Below are 20815 nucleotides of genomic sequence, written 5' to 3'. Positions count from 1 at the left end.
ACGATGGGTTAACTGACCTGACCTCATGCTCATCTTATCATCCTCCACTGGCGCCTCGGCAGCGTAAACTGTTAGCGCAGGCGAGTGCCCCATTCCATTATCATCCATAAAAAACACTAAGCCAAGATATTAGGAGTGGCAAAAAATAATATCAAAATAATTTGATCGTACACTAATTTGTATTCACTTACAAGTTCCAATTATGTCAAATTCGTACATAAATTATATCTATCTCAGTTAATAAGTGTTTTTGTCATATTATAAATTTAAATTCATTTTAAAGAAAGAAGCAAAACATATAATTTAGTAGAGCACATATGTAATACTTAACGTAATAATAAACTATGTAATAGATGTTAAAATTATTCTGTTATCAGTCATTTATGTAAACGAGACGTATGTGTCGCTCATTCATAATACATATAGATTGACTGCATTAACAAAATAATTTGCAAAAAAAAAGCAAAATATGTAATACGACAATTTTAGTTTAATGACAAAAATTTTGTGAATTACTAACATGACGTAGAAGACAAGGAAGTACTTGCTACATATATGATCCTTTTTTATATCTGGTAAAGGCAATATAAATACATAGATGGATTCAAAAAGGCTTAAATGACATACATGAGTAATGACATGAAAAACCCAATATTATAGTTTTATTTAATCATAATTAAAAAAAAAACAGCATAAATTTGTTAAATAATTTAGACTATTTGGTATTTATATAAAATTATTGAAAGAAGATTGATCTCGTGAAATTAAGGAGAGGCAAGTGTTACTAGTCTTCTATATTAACATCTACTTGGTACTGATATAACGAAAATAACAAAAATTGAATTACATATCTTTAAGACTTACTGTATACCTATATATTATTAAAACTTGTAGACTCTTAAATTATCGACTCATACAAGTATATTGCAGAAAAAACTGACAGTCGCAACTTTACAACATATTTCACAAAATTGTAACACCTAATACACTTACACCGTAATCATGTTACAACAAATAATCTAATTCATATCTTAAGAAATGATTGTTGGGATCATTTTGTATTCTTGGGTACCCAGCTACTAACGCATCTTGTCCCCCAATATAAAGAGTGTTGTAAATCTTCCAGTAGACGTCACGAACTTTTCTCGCGGGATGGAATAAACCCTGAAACAAATAGGTTATACAGTTTTGTACTATAAATATAATAATAACTTTTGGCATTAAAAAGTAATGATATTTTTCAATACGAAAAATTTGTGACCTCCATTTTATCTATATTACCTGTAATGCATATTGAAGAATTTTAACAGGACCGAGGGCTACACGCATGCCTTCCACAGCATCCATAAATGCTTGCACGAGATGTGGTGATGTTTCAAAAATATTAGGCCACACGTGATTTAATAAATGTACAAGGGCGTCTTCACAACCAAAACCGTAGACACCTAGCGCCATATGCTTTATAGCTGCACACGCAGTTTGTCGGTGAACAAGATCTCTAAAAAATTAAGAAAATATTAGAAAATAATTTGAGATATAAATTAATCAAAGTTTTAAAACTAAGACTTCACAATACTCTGCGCGCCATAGCATGCTGATGTTGTTAAAAACTATAGTCTGCTAATTTATATTGTCTTTAATACATAAATTTCTACATTATAACATACCTATCCATAAGGGCATCTTCGAGTAACGGGCAAACGGCGTAAATATAATCTTTGCCCATTTCACCAATGTATTCAAACAGAAATGATAATGATTTCAAAACGCCATTCTGTACATTCAACTCAGGAACTCTATACTCGTTCATTAATGCCGGTAGTACTGTGAAAGGTGAACAGGTTTCCGCAACAATGGCGATTGCAACTGTAGTGCATACTCTAGAAAATTAAAAAAATCTTGTAAATAATAAACAAAAGAAAATAAATGACACACTTTTTTAGAAATACATGAATTATATCTATATACAGAAAACACTAGAATATTTAGTCTGATCTAGATTTAGGCCCTTACTTTCTAAAAGGTTTCTGATACCTGGTCAGAAACCTTTTAGAAAGTAAGGGCCACATGAAAATAAAATAGTATAATAGCTGTACTTTAATATCCATTTGTTCATTCCTTTAAATATGTGGTGATAAAAATAATATTTTTATTTACAAAATAGTAATTGACCGCGCCTTGCTATTACAGGTCTAGGTCAAACAGTCATTCTGATGATGACAAAGCTCCAATAATAAATAGTATTCAATTTTACCTGTTCTGTCGCTCCTGAACCTTTAAGTTATTTAATAGGGTTGCCAACACATCATGAGGGCCAATAGCTTTGGCAATGTAACCAAATGTGTTTACTGTTGCTCTCCTGATAGCTTTCTTATGCGCTTTAAGCAGTTCCAAGAGTTCAAAGCATATTCTCATCCATTCTCTAGCAGACACAAATTCTGGTCCTCTATCTGCAATGCGCCCAACCAAATCTATGCAATTTTCTTGTACCTTTTCATGTCTGAAAGTTATAATAAAATAGAATAATATACAAACACAAAATGTAGTAATCTTTCGATACATATTGTTCGCACATCATCGGCTCGCCGGACTGGAGTTCTGTATTTTTTATATTTAAACTATTACATCTAATTTACAGTCCACAACTCAACCTTTTAATTTTGAAAGACCTTAGTTTAGGACCCTACATTAATGGTCCTTACGACCTGTAAAAAATCAGAACTACATATAATACGTATAAAATTATTAGTTAAGAAGTTACAAATGTATATAACAGGGGTGAGTCAATGCACTGAACTTGCTGGAATGACATTAATGATACACATGTATATTCAGTGTATTTAGGATAATTCTATAATTATCCTAAATACACTGAATATACATGAAGGATTATATATTAATTAAAAATATACGTTATATTTTGTAAAGTAACTGCAAACTAATCCACAAGTACCTGTTTTTCAATATAGGTGTCAGTCTTGGTAGAAGATCTTTGATGGGTGGTGTCATTTTCGTCATACCAATAACGTTGACGATAGCCTTAAGTGCGCCCAGTATTGATCCAAGCACTTCGGGATATTCTTCACCCAAATATTCGTAAAGAACCACGCCAAGATGTCCCATTAATTTTTCCTGAAAAAAAAAACATCCAATTAAAATTTAAAATAACCGAAGGATTATTATTGGAATGTATTATGGACTGCATAATACTAATTTTTTCTTTACAGTAAACAAAGTTATCTGGTACATTTACTAACTATTCATATACTGACCTCTTGGCAAGTTTTCATCACAACAGCAATCCTGGAAATAAGATCAGCAGCTTGTTGACGCACTTTGGCAGATTTGTTGTTCATACGCCACAAAATAATACCACAAATCTGCGGCAGGTAGGGCTTCACTCGTTTACCCAACTGGTTCACTATTGTTCCGAAACCGTTTAACATTACAACATCCTATAAATAAAATAAAGTCATAAGATAATTATTATATATGGTGTTACCAAATTACTAAATAAGTAATAAAAATATACATTTGTAGTTTATTATTTAGTTTTTAGTTTTTAACAAACAGTACTATATATAAATTACCTCAGTTGTTTGTTCTTGGAATGCGTAAAGAATGCCGTCAATAAGAGCTTCCTCAAGCTTTGAATCTATGTCAGCAGCTCCCAAATTTGCAAGAATTTTCTCAATGGACTCCATTACCATTTTTCTGTACTGCTCATTATCATCTTTTAAGTCATCAACTATTCTGTTTATGATTTCAGAGGCTCCAACCTTTAAAGTAAATTAAAGTAACACTGTAATCTATACACATTAATAAAATTGGAGTGTCTGCTTGTAATATGAAATAACTGTTTTTTACTATATGAATGTAAATACCGTACATACACCAAAATAACATTTTTTACAATTTTTGTGTCTGTCTGTCGGCCTGTTTGTTCCGGCTAATCTCTGAAACGGCTGGACCGATTTAGACGGAACTTTTTTGGCAGGTAGCTTATGTAATGAGGAGTTTAATAATTTTATTTTATAATAGCCAAGTCCTTATTAATTATTAGTTTAATAATTAATAAGGACTTAGGATACTTTTATTTTAGAAAAATAAAGTTAAATTAAACGCGGACGAAGTCGCGGGCACAGCTAGTTCTTAAATATAACATATCATCATCTAGTTCCAAACTAAGGGGATGACATTGTTAGCAAAGTAATTGAGTCCTTAATGGGCTAAGGGGCACGGATTCATCCTCATCCTTTCACTCTTGAGAGATGATGTGAGAGAGTGACATTATATTTTTTTTTATAAATATGCATAAAAACAAACACAGGTAAAATATGAATAAAAATCCTAATAATGAAAGATTGCACTAAACAAATAGATACTGTAACAAATATTCCAAAAAAAAATTGAACAGCAAATTTTAATATTGTACAACTTAAATATTCACTTTTTTATATTCTTAAATAAATTACTGACAATTGTACTTACTTTATTGGCGATTTCAACAGTGGTATCAACAAGTTGACGATAGTTGCGTCTATCAAGAGCCATACGGTGATTCCAGAAATGTTTGAAAAAGTGTGGTAAAATTTCGTCCATTATGTATTGTGGCTCTACACCATCAGTACCACAGCATTGTTTAACAACCTTAAAACAGTATTATAAAATATTATTGTACAGTCATATACAAATTAAATATACTAAAAATATATACGCACACATTGACGGCGGAGTTGTGCAGAGCAATGTTTTCAAGAAAATATTTATGAAACAGACGAAATGGAAACAATTCTGCACATTAAACAAATCATAAGAAATAAATCGTAATTAGAATATTGTCTATATAACAACACAGAATGATAACTATAAAACAATTTTGCGAAATGCTACTGGATTGGGAGAACGGGTACATGCAGCCGAGGCAACACTAATAAAAAGACAACTTACTTTTAATACTATTTTCTTCATTTCCTCATCAGGAGACTGGAACTCACGAATAAGGATAAGCATCACTTCACGTGTGTAATAGTTAGCATACTCAGCATCCATAAGAGGAATAAGGTAACCAATTGCTTTCAAGAAAGCTGCCAATCCTTTACCACGATGGGTTCTGATACCTTTCCAAAGTGGCTTAAGTACAGAATCAAATGATTCAATGCCGTAAGGGGTGGCGGCTTCAGCGAGAGCGGCACTCGCTAAGGCTGTGATGGTTCGTACTTTTTGTTGTTCATCAACCAATCCTGCAAAATATATACTATTATTATTATTATTACTTATAATACAAATTGTTACTTAAGGGTCAATAGGCATGATGACACTATCTAAGAATGTCCGAAAACAGGATTTCATATAATTTTATATCATAGGCTGATACATATTTAAACATTTATTTTCAGATTACAAACGAGATTATATTTATTTTAGTAAAAATAAAAATGCAAAACATATCAATCCACCATGATTGATCGAACACCAATCAGGAGCACGTGACGTCACTAATTTTGTAAACAACATCGGTGTTGTCAATTTAACATATTTTATGCTAGATTTGGCATACTTTTACGTTTTTTAGCATATTTGTTGTTTGTTCAAGTCACCGTTTATAGGCTATGTGTAACAGCATCTTTTCCCTTCCTTTCTCTTATACAAAAAGATGTGAGATAGAAATAGATTACAATATCGCATACATACTGTAATTTGTATTGAAAGAAAGTTTTTACAGTCTATAAAATTTAACGAGTAATAAAGCGCGACTATCAAAGTCGTTAATATGCTACCTAAATTATCTAAAGTCAGCATTACCATTACATATTGATTTTGTTCGATAACATAATTGAATAAAATAATAAATAAAATAAATTTTATTGATTTTAATGATATAATAAAAACGTGTACGTAAACAAATTATGTTTTATTTGAGAAATGTTAGCATTATTTTAGCAAAATTTTAATCAAGGTTTAGCATTTTTTTATTGTTGTGATGGCAACGATGTACATAGTACCAGTGGCACTTCGTGGGAAGGTAGCCATTATTATTGCTAAAAATTGCATACAGATGGCGTGATTGGTATCGATGGAATTCTTCATAGTTTTGCAAACGTTTAAAAAAACAAAACTGTGTTATCAAAAATGTTTAATCTATTTTTAAAAAGTTATATATACATGTTAAAATGAAATAATGCGATTAGAAAAGTAATTTTCATATATTTACTCATTTTGTTATTTTTCAGTATTTAATTACACTTTAATCATTGCTAATACGGGGCTCAATGTTTTCAAAACGATTTCATAGATGGCATTGTCGTCATTTGTATCGGCCTAATTTAATGTCTTTTTTATATTTTCCAATAATAAGCACTTAATATATTATTATTGTAAATTAAACATATAAAAAAAGTTTAAGTAAATTAACAATAGCCGAACAAGCAAGAATACTATTTCCAATAATACCTATGTATGAAGTGTTGCCATATTAAAAACTAGCTGTACCCGCGACTTCGTCCGCGTAAATAATTAAAAATATTTAACTCAATTAACACAATATAAGTCAAATAAATAAGTTTCATTATTTTAGCTTAAAAAATGATAAAAAATAAAAATAAATATGTAATCAATAGGCTAAAAAATAAATTTCAAGCTTCTAGCTTTAAACATGACGATACATCTATATGACCTTGGATCTACCCTTTCAATCCTCTTGTAACCCATTTTCACATTAAAAAGTAATCTATATCCTTTCTTAATATCTAGTCTATCTATGTCTGTTTCAAATTTCAATATAAATCGGTTCAGTATTTTTGGCGTGTAAGCGAGACAAACAGACAAAGTTACTTTCACACTTACAAACAAAGTTACTTTTCACATTTATAATATCAGTAAGGTATTTAATAAACTAACTCTAAAAAGACAAAGAAAAAAGTTTAATCGTTCTAGCTTCCACAACCACACAAACAGCAAATTTCCACAATAACTTTCATTCCCTATTTTATTTTACTACCCTCCCCCTAAGAGTAAAAATTTTACAAATATTGAATGTCATATTTATTGATATTTAAACAACAGCCTAAAAATGAGTCTCAAATTTCTAGTTTTAAAAAATGACGTTTCTTCCATACAGCGTACCATTGCAACCCCCTTAGAATCCTTTTTTCACATTCAAAAGTACCCTATATTCTTTATCCGGGTGTAAACTAATTGTGTACCAAATTTCATTTAAATTTTTGTTATGTTTTGGAGCGTAAGACTGACAGACAGACAAACAGAGTTACTTTCACAGTTATAACATTAGTGGGGTATTTAAAAATCTACCCCAAAAGAACCAATGAAAATAGTTTCATCGTTCTAGTTTCAAAAATTACGAATTTACATAATAACTATCATCCCCTATTTTATTTTACCCCCTTAACGGTAATTTTTTTACAAACAATGAATGTCATATTCATATGTATTTATATTTAATCAACAGTCTCAAAAATAAGTTTCAACCTTCTAGCTTCAAAAATGACGTGTTTACATAAAAACCTGCATCCCCTATTTTATTTTACCCCCTTAAGGGTAATTTTTTACAAACATTGAATGTCATTTTTATTTATATTTAATCAACAGCCTCAAAAATAAGTTTCAAGCTTCTAGCTTCAAAAATGACGATTCTTCCATACAATTTTTCATCCCCCCTTTTAACCCCTTACAACCCTTTTTTCGCATTTAAAAGTAGCCTATGTCGGTTCTCACGGTCTACACTATCTGTATACCAAATTTCATTCAAATCGGTTCAGTAGTTTTGGCGTGAAAGCGAGACAGACAGACAGAGTTACTTTCGCATTTATAATATTAGTTTTTGTCGCAGCACAAAAATATATTTTTATCGTTTCCGTACAAATAGTAATTTTACAGTATTAATCTACAAACCAACATTTTGTTCCTTACAATCAGCTAAATAATTTAAATAGTTTCATAATATATGACACAATGAAAAGGTCATCTAGACACGCGGCAGCGTGTCAAGCCGAGTTTCAAGTAAACTGGCTTGCAGCACCGTGTGTATATTTACACGAACCATTTGGAGCCACTTTTGACCCCCTCATAACTCAAAAACTCTTTCACACAAACCTGTCAAATTTGGTTCATATATTGAGACTTGCGAGATAAATATGTGTTCCAAATTTCATAAACATATCTCAAACGGTTATTTAGATATTAATGTCCAAAAATCGTCATTTTTATCACTGATCAACTATAGATCAAAATTATAACCCACTTCCAGATGACCTAGGAAGTTCAAATTTGGTATGCAGATAGGTAATTAGGTGAATATAAAGGAAAAAATCTGAAACTGGTAAATTGTTATCATTTTACTACAATTTTTCACTTTAATTGATTCTATTTCAACTTATACTGGACGAATACTAAAATTCTATGAAAACGTCGATAGCCACCAATTGACATTGATCCCTGGCGAAATATCTCATCTTGTGCTGGACGGAAAGTAATATTGTATGAAAACGTCGATCATTACCAATTTACGTTGATCCCTTCACATCAGTGCCGATAACTAGCAAACTTCAAATATTGCATTGAGCGGTAAACACTAGTTGCTATAATTTAGATTCTGTCTAAAATATACTCGTACTTATAACTAGGAGTATAGTCGAATTTCGTATTTATTATGTTATTAACTGAGATTTGGTATTAATTATTGTTTCAATATTTAGCGCACATCGATAGTGTAAAATCATTATTTTTATAAATAATTATTAAATAATAGGCATTTCGGTATAGGGCGCCGCGGCGGCGCCGTGTGGGAGCGGTGCGATAAAACGTTGACGCGAACCTGTCCGAGCGAATGGCAGCTGCCCTCATGTCTCAATGTTTTGTTTCTCGATATCTAACCTATAAGGTTGCGATTTATGCTACGAAATTTATAGCTTTCTTAAACTATACTTATATATTTGTGATTATATTATTATTACATTATTTTAGTAAATACGTATGGTATAGACAATAGTTTAAACCAAAAATTAATAAGAATTTTAGTATAGTTATAAGTAGGAATGTATAGTTAACTCGAGAATGAGAACTCATTGGTAACAAATTGTTTTCTTGAGAATTCAATAGATAACAGTCAATTTGTTACATAATCGTCTTTACGAACTATAACGTGTCAATACGAAGTTTCAGATATTAAATAATGTATATGTTGAAAGAGAACAATTCCGTATTTGCTTAACATATGCTATTACTATCTACAAATCACAAGGCCTTAGTTTTGGCAGACCTCTTCTCAACATAGCCTCCTCTATATTTAATAAAGGGCAGGTTTACGTTGGACTCTCCAGAGTTGAAACCTTAGATGAAGTACGTCTCAACAATTTAGATCCAAGTCACGAGAGCCCTATTGTAGAGTACAACCAACTGTGGACGTTATACCGCCCCGATTTGCCCAAAAATTCCTGATACTGAATTGGCATTGCACATGAAAATTTAAAAGTTACAAGAAAATATAGAAAATAACACAAAAAAAAGACAATTATACCCCGTAAATATACGAAAATACAGTAATTTATCAAAAATAATTTGGTATTAATTTAGTTATAAATAAGTACCTCGTATAATTTATGTACAAAAAGTAATGATATCCCATCAAAAACATAAATGTGAAATGATAGCCGAGTTTAATATTATGATATATGCCTTGATTGTTGACTTCTACGACAAAAGAGATGAGATCTAAATGGGTGCCAAGTTCAATGGTCTGTCCTGAAATGTATTTATAACAATATAAAATATCATTTCTTCTTATAACTTAGGTAATATACTGTAGCCTAAGGTCTAACTTGGCTAGTTTTCATATACGAAATATACTGTAGCCTTCGCAAGTTCTAAACATGTTACTTGTCGGTTCCTATTTTAATATTAATATAACTAGCAATCGAAAGTAATCATTGGTATATGAGAACTGGCCAAGTTAGACCTTAGGCTACAGTATATTATCGTAAGTTATAAGAAGAAATGATATTTTATATTGTTATAAATACATTTCAGGACAGACCATTGAACTTGGCACCCATTTAGATCTCATCTCTTTTGTCGTAGAAGTCAACAATCAAGGCATATATCATAATATTAAACTCGGCTATCATTTCACATTTATGTTTTTGATGGGATTTATTTTATAAAAAAGACAGTTAGTTTTTATTTTAGTGAAAAATAAGAAAATTCTATTTTGATACAACAACCATATATTTATTAATACCTATACCTTATTAATTTTGTGTTAATGCTTTTTAAATGAACACCCACAAATTATTTCTGTATAACCTACAAAAATGGGTAAATATGCAGTGTCGGCTAACGATATTATACCTACACATTTACATTGAATCTTGAATCGTCCCTAATGAGGTACATGATACAGTTACCTATATATCTATTATATACCTATCTTTGCAATACAGATGTCATGTAGACTGAATTGACTGCCATCTATTTTCGTGCTTTGTTACTAAGCACCCACTAGTAATCCGAACTGCTTCAGATCTAGAGACATCTAGCGGCTACGGCGGCGAAATAAAATAGGCCGAAGAATAGCCCGAGTTAGGAAGGAACCATTTTCTTGTATGGGATGGGGTATCTGTATGTAATATTATGTTATCTGTGATAGTACTATACGAAGTTCTCACAAAGTTGTTTTGTGTTATTTGTAAATTAAATAATTTCTTCGGCGTTTTTATTATTGTATTAGTACATTGAGGGACCGCACACCATCGATACATATTGGGATTCATGATTATTGCGCTTAAATCTTCAAAAACTTTTAACAAACAAACGTATAACTCTACTATAAGTTGTCACTTGTCAAGTGTTTACGAATGGTTGACGTCACAGGCGACGCCATTGCTATTCTAGTGATTTTGCGCGAAATCTAAATTGTATTTTTTTAAAAGCAATATTTCTATCAGTCTTAAGTTTTTTTAAAAATACGATTTAATTGTATAAAGATAGTATGTAAGAACATCGTGGAGTATTTTTTTAAAATCAGTCATCATGCCTATTTTAAGGATGTATGTATTATATCACTAACATAGTATAAAACATAGTCCCTGTCGCTGTCTATCCCTATGTATGCTTAAATCTTTAAAACTACGCAACGGATTTTGAAGCGGTTTTTTTAAATAGATAGAGTTATTTAAGAGGAAGCTTTATATAGATAATATAGGTACAACACTCGTGCGAAGCCGGGCGAGTAGCTAGTAGTATATAATTATTAATTATTATAACAATAAATCAAGCAGTATACACTCAAATGTCGTGCATGTCATTTGCCTAACAAGCACCACCCTTATGGCGACCCTGCCAGGATATAATACTTATAAATGTATAATAATAAAAAAAAAACTTATATATTGCTTAATATATACATCCTTCCATGCCTATACAATAACATATACTCTAACAATCAGCCTTTGGTCGTATAAGTAGCGAAGACCATTACCATAATCCCAAATAGGAAAATTGTCGTCGTAGTTAATGTTAGCCCTGACAGATCCATACGCTGAGTATATTTTGAATTTAACATAGGATGAAGCACCACTACCGTCCCACCCATCTATGATTGATTTCATTTGTTAGTTTCTCTTTCTAGTAAAATGTGAGAGATATGTGTAAATTGACAGACAAATATATTTAATTCCTGTCAGCCAAATTCGATATGACTTTGAAGATATGTACCCATATATATATAGTAAACCATAATGCTAACTACTTAAGATTAGTGTCACAAATAGTACTTGACTTTGTATAAACTATTAATATTCTGTGGTCCCCTATTCCCCCAATTAAATTTAAAAAAGAATTAATTAACATACCGTGTTCAATGATTTCCACAAGAGATTTTAGGTGGGGCAATATAGCACATCCCATAAGAATGGCAATTTGTTGTACAATTTTTATTCCAGTATGGCGAGCTTGCCATGACTTCTTTGATCTACAGACAGCTTTCAAGAATGGCAGTAGAGAAGGAATACCTACAAATAAAAAAACAGTGTACATATTAACAAACTCAAAAGATGACAACCTGAATAAGTAAAGTCTTATAACAAGATTACCTAAAGCAGAGGCTACAACGGCAAATGCTCTTGCCGTCGTATTTCTCACATACTCATCAATGTTATCAATATCAGGTCTCATTGTGGATATCATAGTGGCAAGCCCTGCTGCTTTCGCTAAGTTTGAAATGATTTCTCTGCCTTCTACACGAGCATAGTAATCTTCATCAATAAGAAGAGGTTCAATCACGACTAATATCTGTAATAAATCATCATTAGCATATAAATTCTCAAAAAGCAAATTAACAATGTTTTACCAAAATCTATACTGCATAATCTTAATTGCTAAAAACCTTATTGCTTAATCATTAAGCAATCTAAGCCTATTTTCATAACAATATGCTTAGATTGCTTAATGATTAAGCAATTTAAGCATACTGTTATGAAAATGACAAATAACACAAATATTTTTATATAACATTATAAATAAAACTCTTTATAAATAGCTGTGCATACCTTGTGAACATAAGGTCGAACCAAGTCATCTAATTTGTATAAGATTCTATCAATAACTTTAACCAGCAAATGACGTTCTTGGTCTTCCAAAGTCGGGCTCATGAGCAATGGTAGAATTTGATTAAAAAGTGGACCCGCACCAAATTCTCGTGCTTTGTCTGTGATTTGGCGCAAAGCAGCTTTGCACATAGGTGGCGTACCATTCTGAAAAATAAAATATTAAAACAAGTTAGTCAGTACAATATCTTCTTTTCATTATTGTGAAATACTCATTCAATATATGGTACAATTTCATTACCTTCAGTATATGACTTAACTTGAAATATAAAATTTACCTTAATTTTGAGTAATAGCTTCATAATTTTCCTCTCCTTTAATTCTTCCGGGGAGAGTGTATCCTCGTCGACATCAATGAGCAGTTTGTCAAAGTACTGTGCATCTTCTGGTTTCATGAAGGGCAGTTGCTGGCTACCCTTGGGCTGCGGATCGAGCAGGCGCGCCGCGGCTGCAGCGGACCCTCCGACTTCCTCCGTCTGCATGAAAAAGCCGATTGGGGTACCACCCAAGGGTGTTGGTGTTGCGGTCAGCTTACGAGCCGGAGTCCGAATCGGAACATAACCTGGGCAACAATATACACAATTAACTATACAGTCACATGCCGACACAGAAAATGTAAAGCATGCATCATAGTAATTGTCTTAAAGTACACAAATCAGCAATTGAGAATATTGTAAAGCTTAATCTGGCAGTCTATCCAACGGCATGAGACTGTAAAGCCATATTGTCATCATTCATCTGAAAGAAAAAGTGAGTATTAAAATGAATTCATAATCATTTAAAATTCAACAACACATGTATTTAATGACATTTCACTACGATGCAGTATTTCCACATGACGATGGCTTTGTTTAATACATGTGTCCTGAAACTAAAGTGTTGATTAATAACTATGATGTTCATCCTCAGACTTATCTACAATATATAGACTTCATATGATAATATAAATAGCCTAGATTTACGAATTAAAATGTACATACCGGCCGGTGGTGGCAAAACCTTGTACCCAGCTGGGAACATGGCATCCAGTTCTTCATCGGTATATGGCCTATTACGCTCATCTATTTCTTTCTCCCAACGGTAAGCCTGCAGCTGCTCTGGTGTCATAGCAGCAACATGGCCGGGTGTGGGTGTGGCCATGGCCATAGCCTTTACTCCTACAGGAGTTGACTGGAAGAAAAAAGTACAAAAATCAAAAACGATTATTTACAAATATGATTTGTGTAGATTTGATCAAAGAAAGTGAAAAGATTGTAAAAAGAATAATATCTGTTATATTACCCCTCCCGGTGTGAACACCGGCGTGTGGCCAGGAGTGGGTGTGGCGTGCGAAGGCGTGGCATGCGAGGGCGTGGCGTGAGAAGGTGTAGCGTGCGACGGCGTGGGAGTGGCGGCGACGGGCGTGGCGCCCGGTGTCTCGTCCCATCGCGAACGCCGCTTGGTGCCCGGCGTCGGCGTCTCCTGGATGGTGTCTACACCGCCACGGTCGGTACGGGGCGTCTCCGCCCAGCCGCTGTTGTGGCCGGGAGTCTCTATGATGAAACAGTTTGTTTAAGTCACGTATTTTGAAACTTACCTAGATCAGTGTTTACCACCCTTTCTAGTTTTGATGCGAGATTCCTTAGCCTCTCTAATATTTCTGACATTAAACACAAAGACTAAATAAGTTTTAGTACGTAATCACTTGGAATTTGTTAAAGAAACAGTAAGTAAAATTTCAAAATATCTAAAAAAAATTAAATTTACATTCTATATAAATTATATAGAATGTGAATTTCAATTTTTTCTAGAGATATTAATAGATAAAGAGTCAATTTTCTAGTTTACCCCCTGTGGGTCGTGGACGTCACGTTAAGAAACACTGATATGGACTATTAACAAATTATTGTTATAACTAAACATAACAATGACATGTCGAGTCAATTACCTACAAGAAGCGTCATCCATGATGTGACGTGTCACACATTAAAGAGGTGGGAATTATCCTAGATCTTGTGACATTTCCAAACCATATTCAATCATATATTTAATTATTGAAACACAAAATATTCTTTTTTGAGCGAGAAAGACCGCGCCTCGCCAGCTCTCACATTCCCGCATTCTTCAATCGTGAGTTCTTTAGCGCTTTTTTTTTATAAAAAATAATAATTAATACTGCAAAATGGAGCACATCTGATTATACATCAAAGACATAATTATAGTATATTGATAATTTTTAAATCTTTAAACATGTCTGGAAAATAATAACTGTGTAATATAAAATAACATTTTGGAAATGAAATTCACTCGCATCATACGCGATCGAACGATTGCGCACGCTGTCTTTCCAGCGCGTGTTAAAATGTGCTGTGTAAAGGAAAATAAACGTGGATAACAAAAGGAATATAGTTACCTCTATCGGTCTTGGGGGTCTCGTCCCATCGGTTGCGGCGGGAGGCATGGTGCGCGGGAGTGTCGCGTCCGGGCGTGGCGTGTCCGGGCGTGGCATGTCCGGGCGTGGCGTCCCAGGCGCGCGCCGACGGTGTCGCGCCCGGTGTCTCACCGCCGCGTCCGCCCGCGCCCGGCGTCTCCTCCCACGCGCCTCTCTGTTATCGAATAAACGCCGTAAAGCTACACTTTTACAAGTTACAAGTTTTAAAAAAATTACACATCGCTTCACTTTTATTCTGTGTGAGAGAGTTGCGACTAAGCCTAAGCACATATGGAGAGGTTTTTTTTAACTGTTACATGATACGTTGGCGGGGTACCAGAGGAGGATAATAATATGAGCGTGAGATCTATTTTTGTTAGAACATACATTGCTAGCAATGAGGTCATTACTGTACTTTATATGGCAGCCCTAACAGAAAAAGTTTATGAACACTATATGTTGCATATTACCAGTCATAAAGACTACAAAAAAAAGTGATAGGGTCATTAAATTTTTATTGTGCCACAGTTTATAGTAGGTTGTCGTAATTTATATAAGATTAATAAACTTTATATTTGAAAGTAAGAATCAAATGAGCATATTTTTATATGACTGTCCATAAAAACATAGTGTTGTTACCAAAGATGTAGTTTGTCTATCTAAACATTTCATTGTGTCGGGCAGGCATTGTCCCACCACCCATGTCTCCATACACGCCTATAGCATGACATAGTAAATATATGCCATAATAATTATAATAAACTTAAATTGTAAGTAAGAATAAAATTATTTAAAAGAGCAACATACAAGTTTCTTGCTCGTTCTTCTTGTGATGAGAAAGCTTTCCAAATAAGCGGTATATTAGAAAAAAAAATGTGACGACTATTCAAAAGTGCTTCAATGTAAGTTTATTTGAATAAATGATATTTGTATTGAGTGATGGAAGACAATGATTGAATTGCAAATCTGCTGAATTTTTCAGTTCATTATATTTCAAACTGTGATTTTTAATAGTGTATATTTTTCTACCAATGAGGGGGAGATATACAGTGGTGGACGCATAATTAGAAACACTACCAACGGTTCTTGACATTATGTAAGATACTTCACCGCAATCATTTTTATTTTGAAATAAAACAATAAATAGGACAACAATATCTTCAACGATTCATCATTTATTGGAAAAACAATATAAATCCCACTACACTAGAGCAGTTTCAATTTTACATTACGAACAAACATTTAAATCAGTTTTTAGGTACGAGCAATAGTGGTCAACTAATTAGAAACAACAACAAAAAAGTATAAAAAACTATTTTTTTAAAGAATTAGTAGTTAGTATTGTTTTTTACGAAATAGCTACTACCCACAGCCTACCAATAGTTACAATTAATATTTAGTGGCGTATTCCTTATTTTCAATAACAGCACTGCAGCGATATGGCATTGATTCAATCAATTTCATACATTTTTATAGAGGGGTTGAATTCCATGCTTCATCGACAACAAATGCTTCATGTAGTTCGTTTTGACTGGTGTTACGTTAGTTTAAGACTTTCTTTTTAACAATATATCAAAGATTTTTATCTTTTTAAATCCTGACCATTTGCTGGCCAGTCTAAAACGGATATACGCTGGGCTAAGGAAACATTTGACGCTATTAGCCGTGTGTTTAGGGTTATTCTCATGCTGAAAGATCCAGGTTACAGACAAATGATCGTCCGAGTAGAGAATCATTGTGTACTTTAACATATTTTTGTGTTGACATTGATTATTATATCTTCAATATTCGGAACGAGTCCAACTCCATATTCGGAAAAACATCCTCGAACTTTAATATTACCGCCACTGTGCTTGACTATACCCCTTGTGTATTTATAATTAAAAGCATTGTTTACAGGATATCTAACATAGCAATTTCCATCGGAATTTACCATATTTATTATCGTTTCATCTAAAAATAACACTTTTTTCCATTTTCTACATCCCAATTACCATATTTTTTAGCGAGTAATAATTTCTTCTCTCTAATAATTTCTTCTCTCGGTGTTGCTTGGAAAGAAGCGGTACCTTTCGATAGGTTCTTTTAAACAATGTAGCTTCTACTAATCTTCGGCGTATCAGTCTTGACGAGATGTTTCTCGGTTCAGCAGGCAAAAAACTTCATTTTTAATCTGGTTGGAGTCTTTAAATCGATCTTTTTTAGTAACTCGGACGATTAGCATGACTTCTTTGAGAGAGGATTTTTTTCGCTGAGCCTCTCTAAGAACATTTTCAATAGTATCATGATAGCCATGTGTTTTATAATAATCAATTGCATTAAAAACTTTCTTAATAGAACAATTTGAAAATGCTCAGCTATTCTTCTGTACGCCCATTTATGATCTACATGTAAATTTACAATTATTTGCCTAGTTGACGCGTCACTTTTATTTTGCCCATTTAGAACAAAATACAAATCAGATTAAATTTTGAATTGCCGCCAAAATAATAGAAAAAGGCAAGAAAGAAATGTTATTCTTCGATTCCAAACAACGAACGATATATTGATGCTTTTTTTTAAATGTTTCTAATTAGGTGTCCAAGCAGCAAGTAACAGAAAATGAAACTTCTACATAGGTAAGACTGATTTTGTAATTGAAACTAAAATATGTTTTATATTTTATCTATTTAATGAGTTTTTAATTTGAGTGGCTATATTATTGCATGATTGAATGTATATATTTTTTTCGATAATTTGTACGTTTAAGTTATACTTTCTTTATTCTTAAGAAGTGTTTCTAATTATATGACCACCACTGTATATACATTTAACTTTAAATAACTAGGATTTTACCTCTGTATCCCAGGATGGTGTTGCCTGTGAACTGGGTGTAGCAGAAAGTGTCTTTTTTACAGATGGAGTATCATCTGAACTCTGGTCCCAGCGTCCCTTGCGTTTGGCTGCCACTGGTTTTACAGCTTCACCATTTGGCTGTGCTACAGGCTTGAGAGTTCCTTCTCGTGCTCTTTCTAATAACTTTTTTCGTAACTGAAAATAAATATATTAATGTATTTATTTAGATAATATAATAATGTCTAACAGTAAACACATTGATAATCAAAATGATAAGAGCATCTGTTCATATTAGTAGTAAGAACATAAAATTTCATTTTTTATGTCGTTACTTCTAATATGAACAATTTATCATTTCATCTATAATTGTGCATTTACAACTAGCAAAATTATAGATGTGTGAATAAATGTATGATGGATATTTTGACAATTATGATGTCTCTAATTAATATAACAACACTGAAACTCACCTCTGTTTCTTCAGCACGAAGGTATTGCTCCTTCATAATTTCAGTATAGGTTCGAGAACCAACATCTGGAGTTTTACCACCTGTGAAAAAGACATCAAATGGATTTATTATTGTAGAATTAAAATGTTATAATTATGGGCAAAGCATCTGTGTGGATATCTTCATCTCATCTAATTACACCCCAAACCAATTATTTTATACCCTGTATTTAGGTGTCAACAAAATCTAAAATGAAACCAAGATGTACATAATTACAACCCAAGAAGTAAACATAAATTTATTATACAAAAAAGACAAGAAAAGTCTTTAAAGTAGGGAAGAAAATAATACATATGTAATCATCAAAAAATAAAGATAATTTACACCTGTGAAATGTAAGTCATATTTTGAAAATAATTATTTTTATCATATTAAGGAGTACATGTTAACACCAAATTAAATTTATTTAAATGTAGACATATAGTACAGGGTCTACCCAGTTAAGCATATGAAATCTGCACCAGTATCTATTGAAGCAATTTTACCTTTTTTATATATTTGTAGTCTCCAGAAAAACCATACTATTATTTTCATATCCCAAACCCCCCTAGTAATGCAGTAATTTGGGTGACAACCCTTAATAAGATTTATTTTCTCAATATCTATGAAAGATATCTGAAAACAGAAGCTGAAAAATAGCTGTACAGTAAAAAAAAAAGAGGGCAGATTGTTATTCCAAACCCCTAATCTACCCCTTCCACAAAAAAAACATATCTTCATCTACATCAATAAGTTAACCATGAAGGTATCAATTTATAAAATAAAAACTAATATTATTCCCAAAATTTCTTTTATATACACTGAAAATTGTAATAGTAAAACTTGGTACTAATTGAAAACTAAATTATGTACTCTTAAAATTACAAGCTAATGTTACTTTAATTACCTTCAGCAAATGGGTCCATACGTTCTGGAGATATAATCATCCTACGTCTCTTTTGACGATACTCATCTTCCCTGTCCGCAATAGTTGGTCTCCTTTTCTCAGCAAATGGATCATAATCTTTATCACTCTAAAATTAAAAGTTGAATTGTTAGGCTCAAGTTTTATACCCACAAGAAAACTATTACTCCTACAATTATAATAGATAGGGTCAAATAGCTGGTTTGCAACCACGGTCCACATATATACTTTTTCACAGACAGTTATATGAAAAATTCCAATAATAAATGCATTTTGACTAAAATGAGTGCATTTTTATGAAGCTAGATGATGCATTGTAATATGTATTTAAGATTATGCTTTTGTCTTTTAATCTCTAATATATAGGAATGGATTATAAAAAAGATTGCATAATATGACAATTAATTATTACATGATAACCTGATAAGAAAATAGAAACGAAGTAATTATCAGAAACTACTAAAATTTTTCTTCACTATATACAAATAATTGAAAGTAATCCATGCATACACTGAGTTTATTTAATATTTCTTACCTGTGCAATATCATTTAGTAAGGATGCTGGTGCTGTGTAACCCGGCCTCTTTTGTGAAATTGGTACATTTTCTATGTCTTCATCTTCAACTTCATCATTAGCTGCAATTGATGTGACATATCCATCGTACCTTGATTTACCTCCCTGTCCGGAACTATCATATATGTCACTGTCGTAATACGTCTCTCCCAGGGAAACGCCTTTATTTGCACCATTTTCTGGTAGTTCACTTTTCTTAGATTGTATTTCTCTTATTTGAGCTTCAATCGCTGTAAATATAATAACTAAATGTGAGCAAAAGAACAATGCATTATTTGTTTCAGTATATTATTGTAGGACACCTACTTACGATATTAAGCATACATTAACAAGTGGATTTGGAATAATTATAGTAAAATAGATATTGATCATAAATTGACGGCGAAAATATAGAAACATGTGTAATAAAATGGCTGGCGTTAGGGATGCAAGATACAAGTATTGTTTATAAAATATTACCTTCATGCGTCCTAGGTATTTTATCCATTATATTGAAATCATAGAAAACAAATTAAAAACTCAACGATAATTGGAATGAATAGTTGTTTTTTAAATAACAATGCAACTTTTCTTAGAAAAGTCTTGATTATAGCACACGGCGGGGTCGGGGGGAAGGGCGAGGGAGTCGCGTATGTCACTTTTTAAAAGATGATGTCGCCATCTACATTTTTAATCTGTAAACAGTAGGTTAAGTAGGTGCTTGTCATGTGGGTAGATTTCGCTATTCAAATAAATTTCTAATGTGACTAAATATTCACATTAGATAGATAGATATATCTATCTATGTATGTGTTCAAACTACAATTATTTTATTTAATGAAAGTTATCAAAATATGTTTGACAATATAGCTTATAATTAAAATTATTTGTACATCAAGAAAATATAGAGGTATTAATTATCATATAGCTTCCTCTGTTCTACTTCGTTAGATATTCACGTTTTTTGCTATTTTACTCTTTTTA

General features: G+C 32.4%; 1 protein-coding gene across 1 annotated transcript; it reads right to left on the bottom strand.

Annotated features, from left to right (window-relative positions):
* Positions 1 to 766: 766 nt before the first annotated feature.
* LOC131848411 (splicing factor 3B subunit 1) lies at positions 767 to 20474 on the bottom strand. The gene is made up of 21 exons (XM_059198254.1): positions 20312 to 20474; positions 19814 to 20082; positions 19261 to 19387; positions 18336 to 18415; positions 17866 to 18060; positions 15013 to 15205; positions 13902 to 14152; positions 13601 to 13790; positions 12899 to 13182; positions 12564 to 12767; positions 12108 to 12306; positions 11868 to 12026; positions 4951 to 5243; positions 4492 to 4650; positions 3591 to 3779; positions 3273 to 3455; positions 2954 to 3132; positions 2255 to 2500; positions 1668 to 1880; positions 1282 to 1498; positions 767 to 1164 (listed from the first exon to the last, which is right to left on the bottom strand). The coding sequence occupies exons 1-21, from the start codon at positions 20337 to 20339 to the stop codon at positions 1006 to 1008; spliced, it is 4017 nt and encodes a 1338-aa protein (XP_059054237.1). The 5' UTR covers positions 20340 to 20474; the 3' UTR covers positions 767 to 1005.
* Between the last annotated feature and the right edge of the window lie 341 nt (positions 20475 to 20815).

Source organism: Achroia grisella, unplaced genomic scaffold (assembly GCF_030625045.1).
Source record: "Achroia grisella isolate CSIRO2021 unplaced genomic scaffold, CSIRO_AGI_Agris_v1 utg558, whole genome shotgun sequence".
NCBI lineage: Eukaryota > Metazoa > Arthropoda > Insecta > Lepidoptera > Pyralidae > Achroia > Achroia grisella.
This window is presented reverse-complemented; position numbering and strand designations above follow the sequence as displayed.